This window comes from Homarus americanus, unplaced genomic scaffold, assembly GCF_018991925.1.
Source record: "Homarus americanus isolate GMGI-L3 unplaced genomic scaffold, GMGI_Hamer_2.0 scaffold14467, whole genome shotgun sequence".
NCBI lineage: Eukaryota > Metazoa > Arthropoda > Malacostraca > Decapoda > Nephropidae > Homarus > Homarus americanus.
Genome location: NW_024733734.1, coordinates 5,972,238 through 5,991,329, shown reverse-complemented (window position 1 = coordinate 5,991,329; position 19,092 = coordinate 5,972,238). Strand labels below are relative to the sequence as shown.

The 19,092-nt window shown below is 40.8% G+C and overlaps 1 protein-coding gene across 6 annotated transcripts in view; it reads right to left on the bottom strand.

Annotated features, from left to right (window-relative positions):
• The window catches only part of LOC121869952 (polyamine-transporting ATPase 13A2-like), a 193,532-nt gene that overhangs the window by 48,346 nt on the left and 126,094 nt on the right, over window positions 1-19,092 (bottom strand). For all 6 annotated transcript variants that reach the window (XM_042371553.1, XM_042371556.1, XM_042371557.1 and 3 more), the window contains 2 exons: window positions 8,689-8,898; window positions 7,531-7,777 (listed from right to left, as the gene is read on the bottom strand). In XM_042371553.1, coding sequence (XP_042227487.1) covers window positions 7,531-7,777; window positions 8,689-8,898 — 457 coding nt within the window. The remainder of the gene's footprint in view (window positions 1-7,530; window positions 7,778-8,688; window positions 8,899-19,092) is intronic.

Sequence of the window (19,092 nt, the reverse complement as noted above, 5' to 3'; positions counted from 1 at the left end):
ACGCAACCAACTCCAAAGTTTGTTTTACCAGAGATAAGACGCCCGGCGAGGCATAACTGGGACATGTGTTTTTCCATTAGTGTATGTTATCCAGCCTTTAGGAGGGTGGGCAGTGAAACAGTGTTGTACTGTTCATCGCTTCACACCCAAAAACCTCATTTTAAGTAGTATCCCCTGAGCCATGGGTTAGTTAAGACGTCGCCTCCAGCCTCTCCCTCCTGAAGGGGGGGGCGGGACACCACACCACACAGAGTCCTCCACCGCACTCCGTCCTGTGAACTGTCGTCGACACGAGACTAAGTGTGTTAACCTAGGTTTGTTATCCCCGTGGAAATATCACGTGTGGATGCCTGGTTGCGACAAGAGCAATCCAGGCTGGCCTATCAAACCTACAGTAAATGGTTAATTAATTCACGCTTACAGAGTTCTCCTGCACGACACCCGTCTACCGTGACCGTGATCGACACGAGACTAAGTGTGTTAACCTAGGTTTGTTATCCCCGTGGAAATATCACGTGTGGAAGCCTGGTTGCGACAAAAGCAATCCAGGCTGGTCTATTGCACCTAATGGTTAATTCAAGTCACGCTTACCAGTTCTACTTGCCGCGACAACCGTCCACAGTGACTGTCAGTGACGCGAGACTATGTGTGGTAACCCAAGAGTACCTTTTTGTTGTTATGGCCGTGGGAAGAAGTTCTTGTGATGAAGCCTGGTTGCAACAAAAGCAATCCAGGCTGGCAGTAAATGTATCACTTGAAGAATTAAGGCTCTGTTAAGTTATACCCATAGTAGAGTAATCACATGTGTCCCCAAGTTAAAATTCTCTTTTAGAAGATTAATTTTATTACAGCGTGAACGTGAGTAAATCATATATCCATGCAAATTGTAAATCATCGTATGGAAGCTTGACAAATAAATGTAAGTGCAATTATCTGCCCGTATCTGTGATCCTATCTTATTATTACTAAAGGTAATGACTGATTGGTTATGACATAGTATAACCAATAACTTAGATGGATGTTGAAAATTAAATGAATTCATTAAATCATCATTTATCAAGTATAAATCATGGAATGTCGAGTGGTGGAGTGAACTTCTACGTAGATACGCCATAATCTCCTGTAAGTAATCAGTGTGAAGGTATCGGACTCTACGGTAAGAAATAAGAAATACGACATATTATTATCTTTATATAATATAATCCACTCCTACTACCACCGATCCACCCCAAAACCATGACAATTGGCGCCCGAACAGGGACACAGACCGCGGATAATTGCACTCTTGTCAGCAGTTTGTGCAAACGCGTATATTGTACTACGAAATGATTACTAGTACATTTGAGGGGACTCTAAGAAATTTTGAATGTGAAGTTAAAGGTGGAAAATAAAGAAACAGAAGAGGACTTGTGATGTTTGCCAGAACCAGCGACGGAGGGCGAGTTCTACCTGCACCCCTGTGGCCTCTCACAGTGATCCCCGAACCCTTGAGAGGGTGGCGGCGGACGCTGTGGTCAGCAAACCCAGTTCCACATCAGCCAGCTGATTCAGTACGAGGCGGTGGACTGCACACTCAAGGGTGAGTGATGGGAAGAGTACCTCCACTCCTTTGGGGGTCCTCATCAACGGAGGGACCCAGTTCCACCTCAGCCTCCTGATTCACTACGAGGCGGTGGACAGTAAACCCAAGGGCGAGTGACGGACAGATTTGCATCTTCATTTTGGTGGACTTCAGCTTGAGGCGGTGGACAGTAGACCCAATGGTGAGTGATGGGCAGAGTACACCCTCACCTTGGGGGCCCTCAGCGAAAGAGGGACCCAGTTCCACATCAGCCGGCTGGAGGAGTCCTTCTCTTCACCACCGGGAAAGTTCATTCGACATTGCAGAGCGTGTCTAGGACCTGACCTATGTGTGGGAGTGTCCATATGTTCCGGTCAACTCGAACCTCCACGCATCTGACGACTCTTCAAATGTTATGTAAACCTTTTCACACCTCTCTACATTTAAGAACATAACACGACACCTGTACCACCTAAACAATGTCTACATACCCTACACTACACAACACGTTGCTGTAACATAAATGTAGCGTGTTTACGCTTAGCATGAACTATTGCTCGGGAATTGTCACCCTCACCTCGGAGTTTTCCTCCAGCCTGAAAATCTAAAGTAAATGTTGAGGTTTTCCCTCAGTGGCGATTGGCGACTACATCCCGTTGCAGTGTTAGTGCCACACACACACACACACCACAGTATGAATGTTGAATTGTGTGTCTGGGCTAGGCATTCTCTTGATTGTATACAGGTGCTGAAATTTTTATTCTCCAAAGAAAAATTTTTCTTAGTAGGGGCGATTGTCATAGGTTGCGTTAGGCTTACCCACGCAACCAACTCCAAAGTTTGTTTTACCAGAGATAAGACGCCCGGCGAGGCATAACTGGGACATGTGTATTTCCATTAGTGTATGTTAGCCAGCCTTTAGGAGGGTGGGCAGTGAAACAGTGTTGTACTGTTCATCGCTTCACACCCAAAAACCTCATTTTAAGTAGTATCCCCTGAGCCATGGGTTAGTTAAGACGTCGCCTCCAGCCTCTCCCTCCTGAAGGGGGGGCGGGACACCACACCACACAGAGTCCTCCACCGCACTCCGTCCTGTGAACCGTCGTCGACACGAGACTAAGTGTGTTAACCTAGGTTTGTTATCCCCTTGGAAATATCACGTGTGGATGCCTGGTTGCGACAAGAGCAATCCAGGCTGGCCTATCAAACCTACAGTAAATGGTTAATTAATTCACGCTTACAGAGTTCTCCTGCACGACACCCGTCTACCGTGACCGTGATCGACACGAGACTAAGTGTGTTAACCTAGGTTTGTTATCCCCGTGGAAATATCACGTGTGGAAGCCTGGTTGCGACAAAGGCAATCCAGGCTGGTCTATTGCACCTAATGGTTAATTCAAGTCACGCTTACCAGTTCTACTTGCCGCGACAACCGTCCACAGTGACTGTCAGTGACGCGAGACTATGTGTGGTAACCCAAGAGTACCTTTTTGTTGTTATGGCCGTGGGAAGAAGTTCTTGTGATGAAGCCTGGTTGCAACAAAAGCAATCCAGGCTGGCAGTAAATGTATCACTTGAAGAATTAAGGCTCTGTTAAGTTATACCCATAGTAGAGTAATCACATGTGTCCCCAAGTTAAAATTCTCTTTTAGAAGATTAATTTTATTACAGCGTGAACGTGAGTAAATCATATATCCATGCAAATTGTAAATCATCGTATGGAAGCTTGACAAATAAATGTAAGTGCAATTATCTGCCCGTATCTGTGATCCTATCTTATTATTACTAAAGGTAATGACTGATTGGTTATGACATAGTATAACCAATAACTTAGATGGATGTTGAAAATTAAATGAATTCATTAAATCATCATTTATCAAGTATAAATCATGGAATGTCGAGTGGTGGAGTGAACTTCTACGTAGATACGCCATAATCTCCTGTAAGTAATCAGTGTGAAGGTATCGGACTCTACGGTAAGAAATAAGAAATACGACATATTATTATCTTTATATAATATAATCCACTCCTACTACCACCGATCCACCCCAAAACCATGACAATTGGCGCCCGAACAGGGACACAGACCGCGGATAATTGCACTCTTGTCAGCAGTTTGTGCAAACGCGTATATTGTACTACGAAATGATTACTAGTACATTTGAGGGGACTCTAAGAAATTTTGAATGTGAAGTTAAAGGTGGAAAATAAAGAAACAGAAGAGGACTTGTGATGTTTGCCAGAACCAGCGACGGAGGGCGAGTTCTACCTGCACCCCTGTGGCCTCTCACAGTGATCCCCGAACCCTTGAGAGGGTGGCGGCGGACGCTGTGGTCAGCAAACCCAGTTCCACATCAGCCAGCTGATTCAGTACGAGGCGGTGGACTGCACACTCAAGGGTGAGTGATGGGAAGAGTACCTCCACTCCTTTGGGGGTCCTCATCAACGGAGGGACCCAGTTCCACCTCAGCCTCCTGATTCACTACGAGGCGGTGGACAGTAAACCCAAGGGCGAGTGACGGACAGATTTGCATCTTCATTTTGGTGGACTTCAGCTTGAGGCGGTGGACAGTAGACCCAATGGTGAGTGATGGGCAGAGTACACCCTCACCTTGGGGGCCCTCAGCGAAAGAGGGACCCAGTTCCACATCAGCCGGCTGGAGGAGTCCTTCTCTTCACCACCGGGAAAGTTCATTCGACATTGCAGAGCGTGTCTAGGACCTGACCTATGTGTGGGAGTGTCCATATGTTCCGGTCAACTCGAACCTCCACGCATCTGACGACTCTTCAAATGTTATGTAAACCTTTTCACACCTCTCTACATTTAAGAACATAACACGACACCTGTACCACCTAAACAATGTCTACATACCCTACACTACACAACACGTTGCTGTAACATAAATGTAGCGTGTTTACGCTTAGCATGAACTATTGCTCGGGAATTGTCACCCTCACCTCGGAGTTTTCCTCCAGCCTGAAAATCTAAAGTAAATGTTGAGGTTTTCCCTCAGTGGCGATTGGCGACTACATCCCGTTGCAGTGTTAGTGCCACACACACACACACACCACAGTATGAATGTTGAATTGTGTGTCTGGGCTAGGCATTCTCTTGATTGTATACAGGTGCTGAAATTTTTATTCTCCAAAGAAAAATTTTTCTTAGTAGGGGCGATTGTCATAGGTTGCGTTAGGCTTACCCACGCAACCAACTCCAAAGTTTGTTTTACCAGAGATAAGACGCCCGGCGAGGCATAACTGGGACATGTGTTTTTCCATTAGTGTATGTTAGCCAGCCTTTAGGAGGGTGGGCAGTGAAACAGTGTTGTACTGTTCATCGCTTCACACCCAAAAACCTCATTTTAAGTAGTATCCCCTGAGCCATGGGTTAGTTAAGACGTCGCCTCCAGCCTCTCCCTCCTGAAGGGGGGGCGGGACACCACACCACACAGAGTCCTCCACCGCACTCCGTCCTGTGAACCGTCGTCGACACGAGACTAAGTGTGTTAACCTAGGTTTGTTATCCCCTTGGAAATATCACGTGTGGATGCCTGGTTGCGACAAGAGCAATCCAGGCTGGCCTATCAAACCTACAGTAAATGGTTAATTAATTTACGCTTACAGAGTTCTCCTGCACGACACCCGTCTACCGTGACCGTGATCGACACGAGACTAAGTGTGTTAACCTAGGTTTGTTATCCCCGTGGAAATATCACGTGTGGAAGCCTGGTTGCGACAAAGGCAATCCAGGCTGGTCTATTGCACCTAATGGTTAATTCAAGTCACGCTTACCAGTTCTACTTGCCGCGACAACCGTCCACAGTGACTGTCAGTGACGCGAGACTATGTGTGGTAACCCAAGAGTACCTTTTTGTTGTTATGGCAACAAAAGCAATCCAGGCTGGCAGTAAATGTATCACTTGAAGAATTAAGGCTCTGTTAAGTTATACCCATAGTAGAGTAATCACATGTGTCCCCAAGTTAAAATTCTCTTTTAGAAGATTAATTTTATTACAGCGTGAACGTGAGTAAATCATAATCCATGCAAATTGTAAATCATCGTATGGAAGCTTGACAAATAAATGTAAGTGCAATTATCTGCCCGTATCTGTGATCCTATCTTATTATTACTAAAGGTAATGACTGATTGGTTATGACATAGTATAACCAATAACTTAGATGGATGTTGAAAATTAAATGAATTCATTAAATCATCATTTATCAAGTATGAATCATGGAATGTCGAGTGGTGGAGTGAACTTCTACGTAGATACGCCATAATCTCATGTAAGTAATCAGTGTGAAGGTATCGGACTCTACGGTAAGAAATAAGAAATACGACATATTATTATCTTTATATAATATAATCCACTCCTACTACCACCGATCCACCCCAAAACCATGACAAGCTGATATCATTACATATATCAATGCAGACCTGTGCCGTATCTCAGAATGGGGAGGTAGAAACTTGGTTAAATTTGATAGTTATAAGCTCAGTATGTACAAATTACACTTTCCAAATTAGATGATCTCCCACCAATAACATTTCAGGACGCTATCATTCTGCCAAATTCTAAAATAGATATGCTAGGCCCCACCATTTCCTCTAATATGTCATGGAAGCCACACATCCACAACATTGCTTAAGCTGCCTCCCGAAAGCTGGGAATGCTGTACAGATGCCATAGGCTTCAAGTTTATAAGGGATTCATTCGTCTTAACTTGGAGTACTGCTTTCATATCTGAAGTGGCTCTTCTTCTGTCCAACTGTTAGAGAGGGTGAAATCAAAGGCATTTCGTCTTATTAACTCTCCTCCTTTAGTTGACAATCTTTCTTCCCTGTCTCTTCGCCGCAATGTTGCTTCCCTCTCTCTCTTTTACAAGTACTTTAACGGGCGATGTTCGGTGGATTTGGCATCCTATGTACCGCCGGCAAGGCCGTGGGCTCCTAACACTCGTCTTGCCCGCAGTGCCCACCATTTCTCTGTGGATGTCGGTCACACTAGTACCCGCTATAGTACATCCTTCTTTCCTCACACAGCCAAACTGTGGAATGCTCTACCTTCTTCTATGTTTCCACACTCATTCAATGTCTCACTTTAAAAAGCTTGTTTTCCGGTATCTTTGTGGTGTAGATTAATATGACCTTTTCCTATTCTATTTTTAATTTCTTTTTATTCTTATTTTTTCGCCCCCTGGGCCCCGTTGTGGGTTGATGACCTGTGCCCGGGTGGGCTATTCTCAGTAAAAAAAAGTACTCCTTGCACTTATAGGGGTTGCAAACTCAGCATTGACAAAGATTTTCTCAGAACTTTTCAATACTTCCATTTTGGTACCGTACTCAAATGGATACTCTTCCTGGTCATTTTAGCAGGCTGCTTAACTTGTCCACTAGTTCGACTTTTTTTTTTTTTACTGGGATTAGCCCACCCGGGCGCAGGTCACTGACCCACATCGGGGACTGGGGGGAGAAAATGTAATAATAATGATAATAATAATAATAATATTAATAATAATAATAATAATAATAATAATAATTCATAAAAAAATAATAATAATGATATTAGTATTAATTATAATAATAATACAGACTTTCCACTCATGCTGATAGATATAACACGCCGGAAAAAAATCCAGTAATGGATGTGATGCAATTTCCTAAACGAGGACAATTTACACTGCACAGAAAGTAATCACAGTTAATATTTCTTGATCATATATATTTCATTTTGGGATTAATTGGAAGCCAGTGTGTCAAATGGGGGAGCCTGGGTTTTAGTTTTGTACCGTACCATAATGGTGACTGTATCCCCTAAGGGTTAACCATTGACATACAAGATGCTGGTAATATTTGGAGATTTTTTCTTTATAGATATATTATGTCTTATGTGGAGGGAAATATGGTAGCTAAGAATGACATGAGTTTGTAAAATAGAAAAAAATAGTAAATGTATAGGTCAGGTTACCCGTATCAGGCCTGCAGAGTGATGCAACCTTCTCAGGGGCACCCTTAATGAAGATTTCTAGGGCCGTGCTGGTCCTGCTGCGGGTCACCACTGTCATACGCTGTTCTCGCGATTCAAAGGGGAATGTCTTTAGAATTGCCATCTGGTGCACGTTTGGGTCCACACCTTCCTTAGCTCTGGGCTGTACAAGCAGCTGTGTCACTATTCCATAGTCTGAGTTCACCACAGCATCTGGCTCCTCCAACACCTAGGAAGGCAACAGTTAAGATGTTTTGGAGTAAGATATGAACACTCTATTTAAAAAACTGTTGCTAAATCAGTGATGAAAAATATTACTGGTATAAAAGTTTTAATATTTTTGTTGTCATAGATCAAGAGTTTCTAAGTGAAAATGGTCTTGTGGCTCAAGGTAAATTACATTACATGTGTTGTATCTTGTTTAGTATGAATTATTCCTTAACTGCTCCACTGTCGGTATGTTTAAAGTTTTCTCTGATACCAAATACTATAGAGGGATTTTATTCCTTGATGATCAGTTGTACAGTGCTATGGAGGAATATAAAGGGAACCATTAACTCAAGTAGAGTTTTGTTTGTAAAACAGACACCCTCCCTGCCCACTACATATTTAGTGGGTGCATGCTGATGAGAAAAAATACAAATATAAATTAATCATACCAAATGAAATTTTAATCAATTATTCCATGGCATACATGCCAAGAAAATTAAAACTAATGCTGCTATATAATGGATGTTTTTGGCCGAACCCTTCGTGTAACGCGCGTATCTCTCACCAGTATGTCAGGGGTTCGAGTCCTGCTTGGCTCCGACACAACGGAGGAGGGTATCATCCAGTGTGACCCTACCAAAAATCACAGATTTCCCAGAGTTCGGTTTCCTCCTGTGACTAACATTGGATAGACCAATTACCCAAACTGCTAGTAAGCTGGTAAGTGGTGAAAATGATAAAAAATGTATCCTGTAGTGGCTAACCCAGGCAAGAGTGGATAATGGCCATAAAACAGTGGTGATGATAATATGTAGAGGAATATACATGGACAGAAAATCAATTTGTCCTCCTCCAAATGAAGCAGCGTCAAAATGAATCTTAATTCTAGAACAAGAACTATCACAATATGAGACAGGCATAACAACCTACCCAATCAATACCGGTGAATATTTTAACATCAAGAGGGTAACCGATGAGCCTGCCGTTGATGAGGGTGAGTGAGTGGCAGGTGGCAAGGGCCTTAGTGAGGGGCTGATCAGGTGAGAGGTGTGCCAGGTCCTCCAAAGGTGCTGCCAGATCACCCTTCACGCTAGGCACCACCCCAGCCAGTGCCAGGTCATCCTCTGTCAGCGTCCCTGTCTGTGTATACATTAAGTTACTGCAGAGTTGTTTCTTCCTCCCTGGATAGTGCATTACCGTGCTCACTTTATGCAGTATCACTAAAGTACTTCACAAAGTGTCTGAGCATATCTTTATAGTTACAGTAAAAGAAACAAGAAAGCCCTTAAGACACCCTTTGCTGAGTGATCTCCATGCCTTTTAGACAATGTAAACTCTTATTTTAGAAAACTGAAATACAACTATTTCTCCAGTAAATTTACAAGTAGCTTAGTTAAATATATTAAAGAAAAGGCATCATATAACTGACTAAAGAATAATGTTGATTTTAACTGGCTAATTTTAATAAACATTTCTGCATCCAGTTTTGTTTAAGTAATTTTAGTATCTAGTACGGCTGGTGCCCAGGGAATAGATCAAGGCTATATTTAATTGAGATTTTGAAGTTACATAAACTGGAGAGAACCTCATCAATTATTCCTTATAAACTAGCCAACAAAGAATACATTATGGGATCATATTCTATTTCACTAACTTCACCGATGCTTCACATTAATTAATTCCTCGTCAACAATAATTCATTAAATTTAATTCTATGCACTTTGGCAACACACCTGCCAGCCTTTGAAAAATTAATTAAGTCTGATGCTAATAATGAAAATTATAATTTGAGGTGTATATATCCTGTACAAATCCTGGTCTTCAGTACATCCTATCAGTTGCAACAGCTCCCTCTCCGGCACACCCCGTTCCATTTTATCAGATTGTTCACAACCAGGTTTTATGCTTTTCTTGTAGTGGAGTGGTAAATATACTGTACTACTGTGTAAAAAAAAATCATCATAAACAAGCTAGAAATATATTGATAAAAAATTTACTTATTCAGTGCATAAAGTAACCTTATCATGTCCCTTCATCAAGTTTACTGGGTCCCGTTATCACCACTGCCACGCTGTTTCTTTGTAAGTACTGTACAAAGTAGGGGATAAAGAGTTCTGTGTCAAAATGATTGGTTTGTGAATTGTTGTCAACATAAGTGGACGGGTCTATGTTGAAGTTCCAGGTGGAGTGGGAGTATGACACCATCCTTGCTCTAGTTAGCTCTACCATTGTGCCAAATACTGAACTGTAATGCACGTGTGGGAGAGAAGGATTTAAGCGAGATTAACCACACAGAGAAGCGACAATAACACTGCAAGTTGGATGTGTTATGAGAAACAAATCTAGAATGTATCTTTTATCACCAGGGGTAATCGAGGATTTGAGTTAGGTCTGTGACTAATTGAGTAACTGAGTGAAGTCATTAATAATGAATAATTTAATGCAAAAAGTCCATCTGTATCAGTCCGAGACATATAAATGAATGGTTCAAGATGTAGTGGGATTATGGTTGGGGTAATAAAGAATAAGTTGATGTGACTAGGGGAGGTCAAACAGATAAAGCCATAAGTGTCCTCCACATTACTGGAAGAAGGTTGGGATGACTGCACAGTTGGGAATTAAGTAGGGATTAAGGTTGTTATACCTGTGACAAGCGGGGTATCATAGGGGAGTGTACTGGGCCCGTTGTTTTTTGTTTCATAAATGCCATGCCGGAAGCTATACACTCCTCCATACAAATTCTCGCGGACAATGTCAAGTTATTCAGGGAAATTAAAAACCAAATAGACTGTGAAGAACTACAGAAAGATCTCTATCAGTTTCAGGGGTGGTTAAGAAATGGCTGTTAAGATTCAAAATCACGAAATGTAAAAGGATACACCTAGGTCGTATCAACAGTAGGCAGGCATATATTACAAGTCCCAACTGGACGAAAAAACAGCATTAAAGGAGACCAAATGTGAAAAGATTGAATTGAAATTTAAATTTTTTATTGACAATAAAACTATTACATCAAAAGGACAGGGTAGTATACTACTCCCACCCTCGCCTTTACCATCCCCTTCTGGGGCTTACAAAAAGTTATAAATGTTGTAACAATACAAATGTAAAAAGGACCCGGGTGTGTATATTGACAACGAACTAAATATTTCGGATCTTCGTGAGACGGTAAATCAAACGACTCAGCTTGTGGGTCATATGAGAAGATCGTTCAGATACCCTCGTAACGATCTTCACGAGTGTGGTGATTCCCTGTTTGGAGTACTATCGCCCTGTCTGTCCCCAAGAGATGCCAAACGCTGTCAGTTATTTAAAAACGTCAAAAGGAGGGCCACCAGACTTGTACCTGCACTACGGCACCTCAGTTACCCTTTGAGATTAGAACATCTACAACTATCTAACTTATACTACAGATGGGCAAAGGATGACCTAATATACATTACTCAGTCGATTATCCATATCTGGAGCTGGCGGATGCCTGCCCCACTAGAGGTCACAGCTTAAGGTTTAAGAAGCCCAAGATAAAAAAAAAAATGTCAGGGAAAACTTTTTCGGAGTGAGGATTGTGAACTTTTGGAACAATCTGCCCGAGAGTGCTGTGACGGCGCCGAGTGTGAGCTCATCCAAGACCAGACTTGACTAACAATGGGCAGGTACAGATACATCCTGGAACCAGTGCATGCCCAGTACTTGCCAACAGTGCGTAAAAGAGACATAAACGACCGCCCAAGCGGCTAACAAGCTACGGCACCTCAGTTACCCTTTGAGATTAGAACATCTACAACTATCTAACTTATACTACAGATGGGCAAAGGATGACCTAATATACATTACTCAGTCGATTATCCATATCTGGAGCTGGCGGATGCCTGCCCCACTAGAGGTCACAGCTTAAGGTTTAAGAAGCCCAAGATAAAAAAAAAAATGTCAGGGAAAACTTTTTCGGAGTGAGGATTGTGAACTTTTGGAACAATCTGCCCGAGAGTGCTGTGACGGCGCCGAGTGTGAGCTCATCCAAGACCAGACTTGACTAACAATGGGCAGGTACAGATACATCCTGGAACCAGTGCATGCCCAGTACTTGCCAACAGTGCGTAAAAGAGACATAAACGACCGCCCAAGCGGCTAACAAGCCAATCAGTGGCGAAGAGGATAAAGGAAAAAAACTGAACAAAACCGTCAATGAAGGAGAAAACTTGACCGAAACACTTCTCGAATGCTGGCCGTACTGGTCAAGACGTGCAGGTTGCTCTCCTACACCTCCCTGGCTGGACACGTACGGTCATGACTGGCGGAAGAGCTTCAACGAGCAGGTCGTTTAATACATTGACGGAATTGGGTGGTGGGCATAGCAGTCACAGCAATGTAGCCCAGGGTACTGCTGGGGGACTGTTGGCGGATTTGGAGCTGTCTAGCAGCAGAGAATGTGAAGAACAAGAGCATGTATTTAAAGTTGTTAATAGCAAAAAAGAAGAATAAAAGGAGGAATAGAGATGGTACAAGCAGTGAAGATAACATTTCCCACTTGGTGGATAAGCGAAAGAAAATTGCTGGTGTGAGTCTTCAGCCAAGATCAGTACAATGAGTGTAAACCCTACTGATGGTTTAGATGGCAGTAACTCTTCAAGGAGTCCACGTCTTTACTTCCCCAAGAATAATGGCATGAATTTTCATGATAAGATAAAGTAGTCAGTTAGACTCACCAAGTGCCATCAAGGGTATCAAGTGCTCTTTAAAGAAGGTGAACATATTCCTTATATAACTGTGAAGGAGAATGTAGTGATGGAAATGCCTGTGAAGTCCATTGGGAAGTGTACTAAGATCATTCTTTTTGATTATCCTGTTTACCTTGACCCCGAGGATGTGTTGGCTGACGATAGATTTATTTGGGCCAAGAGACGTGTAATTAGATTTGATGGAGAACTAGTATCTAAGCCGCAGATAATTGCGCTAATCAAAGGTTCAGCGCCAGAGAAGGTCTTTGTGAGATGTTTGGGATATAAGCGAATATCCAGTAATATACTATAAGTGTTGCAAGTGGGGGCACATGGCGTGGAAATGCCTTAATGATTTTCGATGTAGATTCTGTTGGGGGGGGGGGCTCACAATGCCAGCGCGTGGGTGTGTCCTAAAACACCGAAAGTTCATCAATTGCAATCACGAGCTCAGTCCACTAATCAAGAGGATAAAGGTGATGCTGTAAGGAGCGATGTTGCAGGGACACCAAGTGCTGTAAATGTGTGGGAAAAGCGTATGGAAATACCTAATGCACCAGCACAGTACAGATTAGATATCAAGAAATGCTTGGTGAATCTTGTGTCATATTGTGATGTTGCTAATGTTAATAAAGATAGTTTAAAGGAAAATGAAGCATTAGTAGAGATGGAATCAAGTAATGTCATTGTGGATAGCAATTTAGAGCAAAATGGTAATCATAGTATGTTAGGAAATAGAGTTGGTTCGGTTTCTAAAGAGGATGTAGTAAACAAGGAAATGCTTGGTGATCTGACGAGCATTCTTGACTGTTTTGGAATATATGGAAAATCCAAGGGACGACATCAAAAAGAATGTTCTTATTTTGGTGAAGAATATGACGGGGAAAATTTATTGTAATAGATCATAATGTCAGCTTAATTTCCTGGAATGTTAATAGTTTGAAAAAAATGGTTAGCAGATCTTCATGCATATGTTCATTCTAGTAGTATTGATGTCATAGCTTTGCAAGAGGTTGGGACAAACGGAATATCTTTGCAACTAAGAGGTTATCAAAGTTTGGAATTGCCAGCTGATTTGACTGGAAATTGTAGAGGTTTGACGACTTATATGAAAGATGATATTCCAGCATCCTTTCATTCCGCTCTAAAAATAAGCGATACCGAGTATTTGTATGTTAGTATTACGCTTCAAGATGCTAAATTGTTCCTCATTAATGTTTATGTGCATGCTGATTCCTTGACAGTTGATGATCTGCCGGACATTTTTTTGCTGATGATTGTTTACTAATTAGTGATTTGATTGCTTGGCATAACAATCTTGGCAGTAGAGGTTCTAAAAATCACAATGGAATGGTTCTGAAAAATATCTTAGGCTCTATAGAAGATGCTAAGGTCCTCGGAGATGGTGAGCAGACACATGTTAAAGGGGGAGAGACTTGATTATGCAATACTTTTTAATATGTTAGATGCGCATGAAAATTTGGATATTGTGGATGCGTTTTTGAGTGATCACTTTGCAATTAAAGTGAAACTTCATTTGAACAAAATCTTTTATGTTAACAATAGGAAAAGGTATACAATAACAGTAAGCCAACAATAGTGAATTTGTAGCAAAAGTCGGCTAGTGGTATAAAGAGTACAAAAAGCTTGGAATTAAAGATGAAAACATATTTTGTGATGATTTGTTAGGCGTGATTGATTCCATTTTGAATAAGCTAAGGAAAAATTATAGAAATACCACAAAACCTAAGACTAGGCATTATAATGATAAGATTGTAAAGGGGTGGAATAAGCTACTAAGGAAATGTCATAGTAAGTGGAGTAAAGATCCTAGCAATGAAAAAAAACGGGAAACTGATTGAAGTTGCAGAGTGTACAACAGAGGTAATCAGAAAGCCAGAAGTATGTGTTGGAGTGTTTTTTGAGAGAGAGCGCTCACTCAAAATCTTTGAATCAGGTTTGGGATGGTACGAATAAGGTAAGAGGAGTCAAGAAGAAATTTAATGTTCATCCCAATCCAAGCGCCAAAGCTAATGAACTGATGAATAAGTGGGCATATGCATCTAATTATGAGTGTCTCCCAAGTAATGTTCAGGTTTGCTTGAGGAATTCAAGATCTATGAGGCGAAGGTTGGTCAATATCCAAAGTACTGTAAGTGAGGAAACCTGTGTTCCTTTAACTAAGGATGAAATTCTGAATGCTGTAAAGAAAGGGAAGTCTAGTGTTCCTGGCAGGGATGGTCTAACCTATGATGTTATCAATTATCTTATAAGTATGGAGGACAACCCAATTCTAGATCTCTTTAATTTGTCATGTGGAAATGGAAGACTGCCAGTGAAAAGGAAAATGGCACTCATTGTTTCTTTACCTAAAGGCGATAATGATTATAGACCCATATCTTTAACATCTTGCATATCTAAAATGATGGAGTGAATGGTATTAAATAGATTTTTGTATAAAATTGATGGTCTCTTGTCTAGTAATTTGTTCGGATTTTTAAAGGGTAAAAGCACTACAGATTGTGTGATTAAATGTCTTAGTAATGCTAATGTCAACTGTGGACTGTTTTTAGACTATAAAAGTGCCTTTGATACGGCAAATAAGGAAGTGATCTTAGAAAGTCTTGTAAGTAAAGGTATAAAAGGGAAATTATTGATGTGGATTACAGATTACTTAACTAACAGAAAAGCGAGTGTCTGGTTTCAAGGTCATGAATCAGGAGAAAAAAGTCTAGGGTTGGGTACCCCACAAGGTGGCGTTCTTTAGCCCTATGCTTTTTAATATTCTTATGGACAGAATAGCAAGTTACAAATTCCAGGGCGAGTCCCAAGTAATCATTTATGCTGATGACATTCTGACCCTATGTACGAATGAGGAAGATATGTCTCGGGTCATTGATCAGCTGCAGTATCTTTGTCTCTCCTTGGGACTGGTCATTAATAAAAATAAAACCAAATATCAGTCAAGGGAAGTAAATGGAAAAGAATTTTGGCTAAATGGAATAAAACTGCAAAAAGTATACAGTTACAAATATCTGGGAATGTTTGTGAGTATTAATAATAAAGTTAAGGATCAAATTACTTATGTCAAAAATATATGTACAGCGAGGCTAAAACCTCTGAAAGTTTTGTCAAACAGAGGAAATGGTGTTGGTATACCAGTTTTAAGATCTATGTACTTAAGTACAGTTTGGAATATCATTGATTACTCAGCTCTAGTTCTAGCTTCTTACTCAGGAAAAGATCTTAGGCCATTAGAGCTTATTCAGAATGAAGCAATGAGGATTGTGCTTGGTTGTCCAAGGACAACAAGAATAGAGATTATGAGGATGGAGCTAAATGTCCCGAGCATAATACACAGAATTAAGGAGTTGACTGTCATTTCTACTCTGAGGCTTATTAGGCGTGGTGATGGGTATCTGAAGTCTGCTGTTGATAAATTTATTAATGCAATTAGTGGTAATTTTAAGATGAATACCTATACTAAAAACTTTGTCAGATGTTGTGTGAATATAATATTGGAGATTTTTGTGTGCCTTTGCCAAACAAAGTTTATTTGAAACCTTGGTTCATGGAGTATCTGTAAGAATGGATAAGCTAGATGTAAAAAAAAATAATAATCCTTATGAGTTACGGCAAATATTCCTTGAGAAAATATCTGAGTACCATAAGGAAAATGTTATTCATGTGTACTGTGACGGTTCAGTTCATGGGAATCGGGCCGGATGTGGCATTGTTATTAGGGAATTTTTTGAATATTGCATTAGTGTTGAAGAAAGAATATTCAAGAGAATTGGGGATAGAAGTTGCAGCACCACTGCTGAACTTTATGCTATACTAGCGGAATCGGCGACCTCCGGGTGGCTCTTTCGCTAGGCCACGCTAGGACGCCACCTTCCGGGAGGCTCCACATTGTCTCACTGTAGTGCATTAAGGTAGACCACATTTTTGGTTTTGCCATTAGCAGCAAGTATGTACAGATTTTTGCCAGTTCCCACTCTGGAGCATCCAACATAGAACTGTCCATGAGAGATGCAAGGAAACACCAGGTTTAGGCCAACCATCTTTAGGGACTGTCCCTGGCTTTTGTAGATGGTCATGGCAAAGCTCACTTTAACCGGGAACTGAAGTCGCTTGAACTCAAATGGCAGGTCAGTGGTGATGAGAGGTATACTTGGTATAAGAACGTCCTCTCCTTTAGCTTTTCCTGTCAGTATTGTAGCTTCCAGTACATGTGGCATCATGTTCTTCTTGTGAGCGACTCGTCTCTCATTTTGAGTATGATGTCTCGCTTCTCAAACTCTTGACCGACAATCAGGATGGCTACTTCATCAACTACAGGAGCATTGAATCTTCTTTCATGTTCTCCCTTAGGGGTCGTGTCTGCTTTGATCCTGACTTTATACTCGTCAGAAGGCATGTTTTCCAGGGCATTTTTTAAATGACTGTACAAGTGTACATACGTGTTGCGCTCATGCAGCATTTCTTGGATACAGTAGATAGGACAATGTCATGTCTGACACCTTGAATGTTGCCACACCTGATAGTAGTCTGCTTTTCATGATTTCCCATGAAGTAGATTTGGAGGAACTTTGCCTGCTCATCTTCCAGTGGTAAAAGGGATCCTGCTTTGTGATAGACTTGACCGACCCTGGACTTTGAATGTTGGTATGTATCCGTGCTCACGAACTACTCTGGTAGCTCCAAAGGATGTCATCTGGAAGCATGAATCGTACTTCAGTATATTTTCAAAGAAGTGTTTTGACTCTGGTGTTGTTCCCAGCATGAGAGTCTTCAATGGTTGTGGTGCTTTTTACAAATTTGGCAGTCGTACTTTCCTATGAGAGCAACACAGTCCAGCAGATTCTCCTTTATACTTCTTTGCACCGCAGTGCTCACATTTCTTATCCATGTTGCCAATGACAACAGAGGGATACTTTTCATATTCTATCTCATTGTCATAGTTAAATGCTGCTCTTGCAAGTGGATGCCACTGTGTATTCTTTCTTAGCATTCTGGATCCTGCAGCTCTCTGTCTATTAGCATTCAAACGAATTTCATGCGCTTGATCATTTTCTAGAGAAGACCTTTCCGCTGTTTGCTATCTGTCAGCATTAAGACGGGATTCCCTTTCCTGATCTGTTTCCTGTGACCGACTGTCCGCTGTTCGCTCCGGGCTGCTCATCCGCTAGGCCACGGTAGGACACCACCCTCCGGGAGGCTCCACATTGTGTCACTGTTCAGTCCCTAAAACTTCTTCTTTCATCAATAGTTCATTAACGGTGTATGTAAGTTCCACTATGTTTTTCACTACAACGGTACAGCAAAGTATATTTTTTAGCATTAAACTGTTATTATTTTATTGTCTAATCATCACTACAAATAACACTATCCATCATCACTACATATAACACCATCCATCATCACTACATATAACACCATCCATAATCACTACATATAACATCATCCATCATCACTACATATAACACCATCCATCATCACTACATATAACACCATCCATAATCACTACATATAACATCATCCATCATCACTACATATAACACCATCCATCATCACTACATATAACATCATCCATCATCACTACATATAACACCACCCATCATCACTACATATAACATCATCCATCATCACTACATATAACACCACACATCATCACTACATATAACAACATCCATCATCACTACATATAACACCATCCATCATCACTACATATAACACCATCCATCATCATCACTACATATAACACCATCCATCATCATCACTACATATAACACCATCCATCATCACTAAAGATCGGTAAAGTAGTTTCCGAGATTCTCTTGCGGACACACATACACACAAACACACAAACAAACACACACACAGACATACTTATTTGTTTTATGTATATAGATATGTGGGACTTAAGTATTACTTTGTGAGGAAAAAACAGTTTTGGGGTTTGTTGACAGTCAAAGTGCTCTATTTGTTCTAAATTCTAAAATGCCTCTTGATGATGATTTAGTTTTAAAATGCAAGAAGTGTATTCAGGACATAAAATCACTTGGATATGATGTAAGTTTTATATGGATGCCATATCATTGTGGTATTTATATGAATGAGGTTGCTGATGATTTGGCTAAGCAAGGGTGTGGCAAAGAAATTGTAGAATACGATTGTATTTTGGATATAAAAGAATAAAATCTGGAATGGTAAAAATCCGACAACACTGGGAAATGGACAATATTCGGAAAATTTTGAATAAAGGTAGTAGTAGTTTGAAACATTATTTTCGAGTTTTGAATTCTACAAGTTCTACGTTTGGTAAGGCTTCGGTTAAGTATGATACATTTGTGATGAGGCTACGCTTTGGATACAAATATTATTGGCAATATATTGAAGGAACTGATGGCATTCCTTGTAAACTGTGTGACTATGTAAAGTCTCATACATGATGGAATGTAACTGTTTATCAGAATTTAGGGGTGATGATATTACTGATATTACAGAGATGGTTTGCTATTTAATAATCACATATATGGTTAAGAATATTGAAAAAAAAATCTGCAAGTTTAACATAAGATTGAAGATTTTATGCATATCTATTTGTTGTATACAT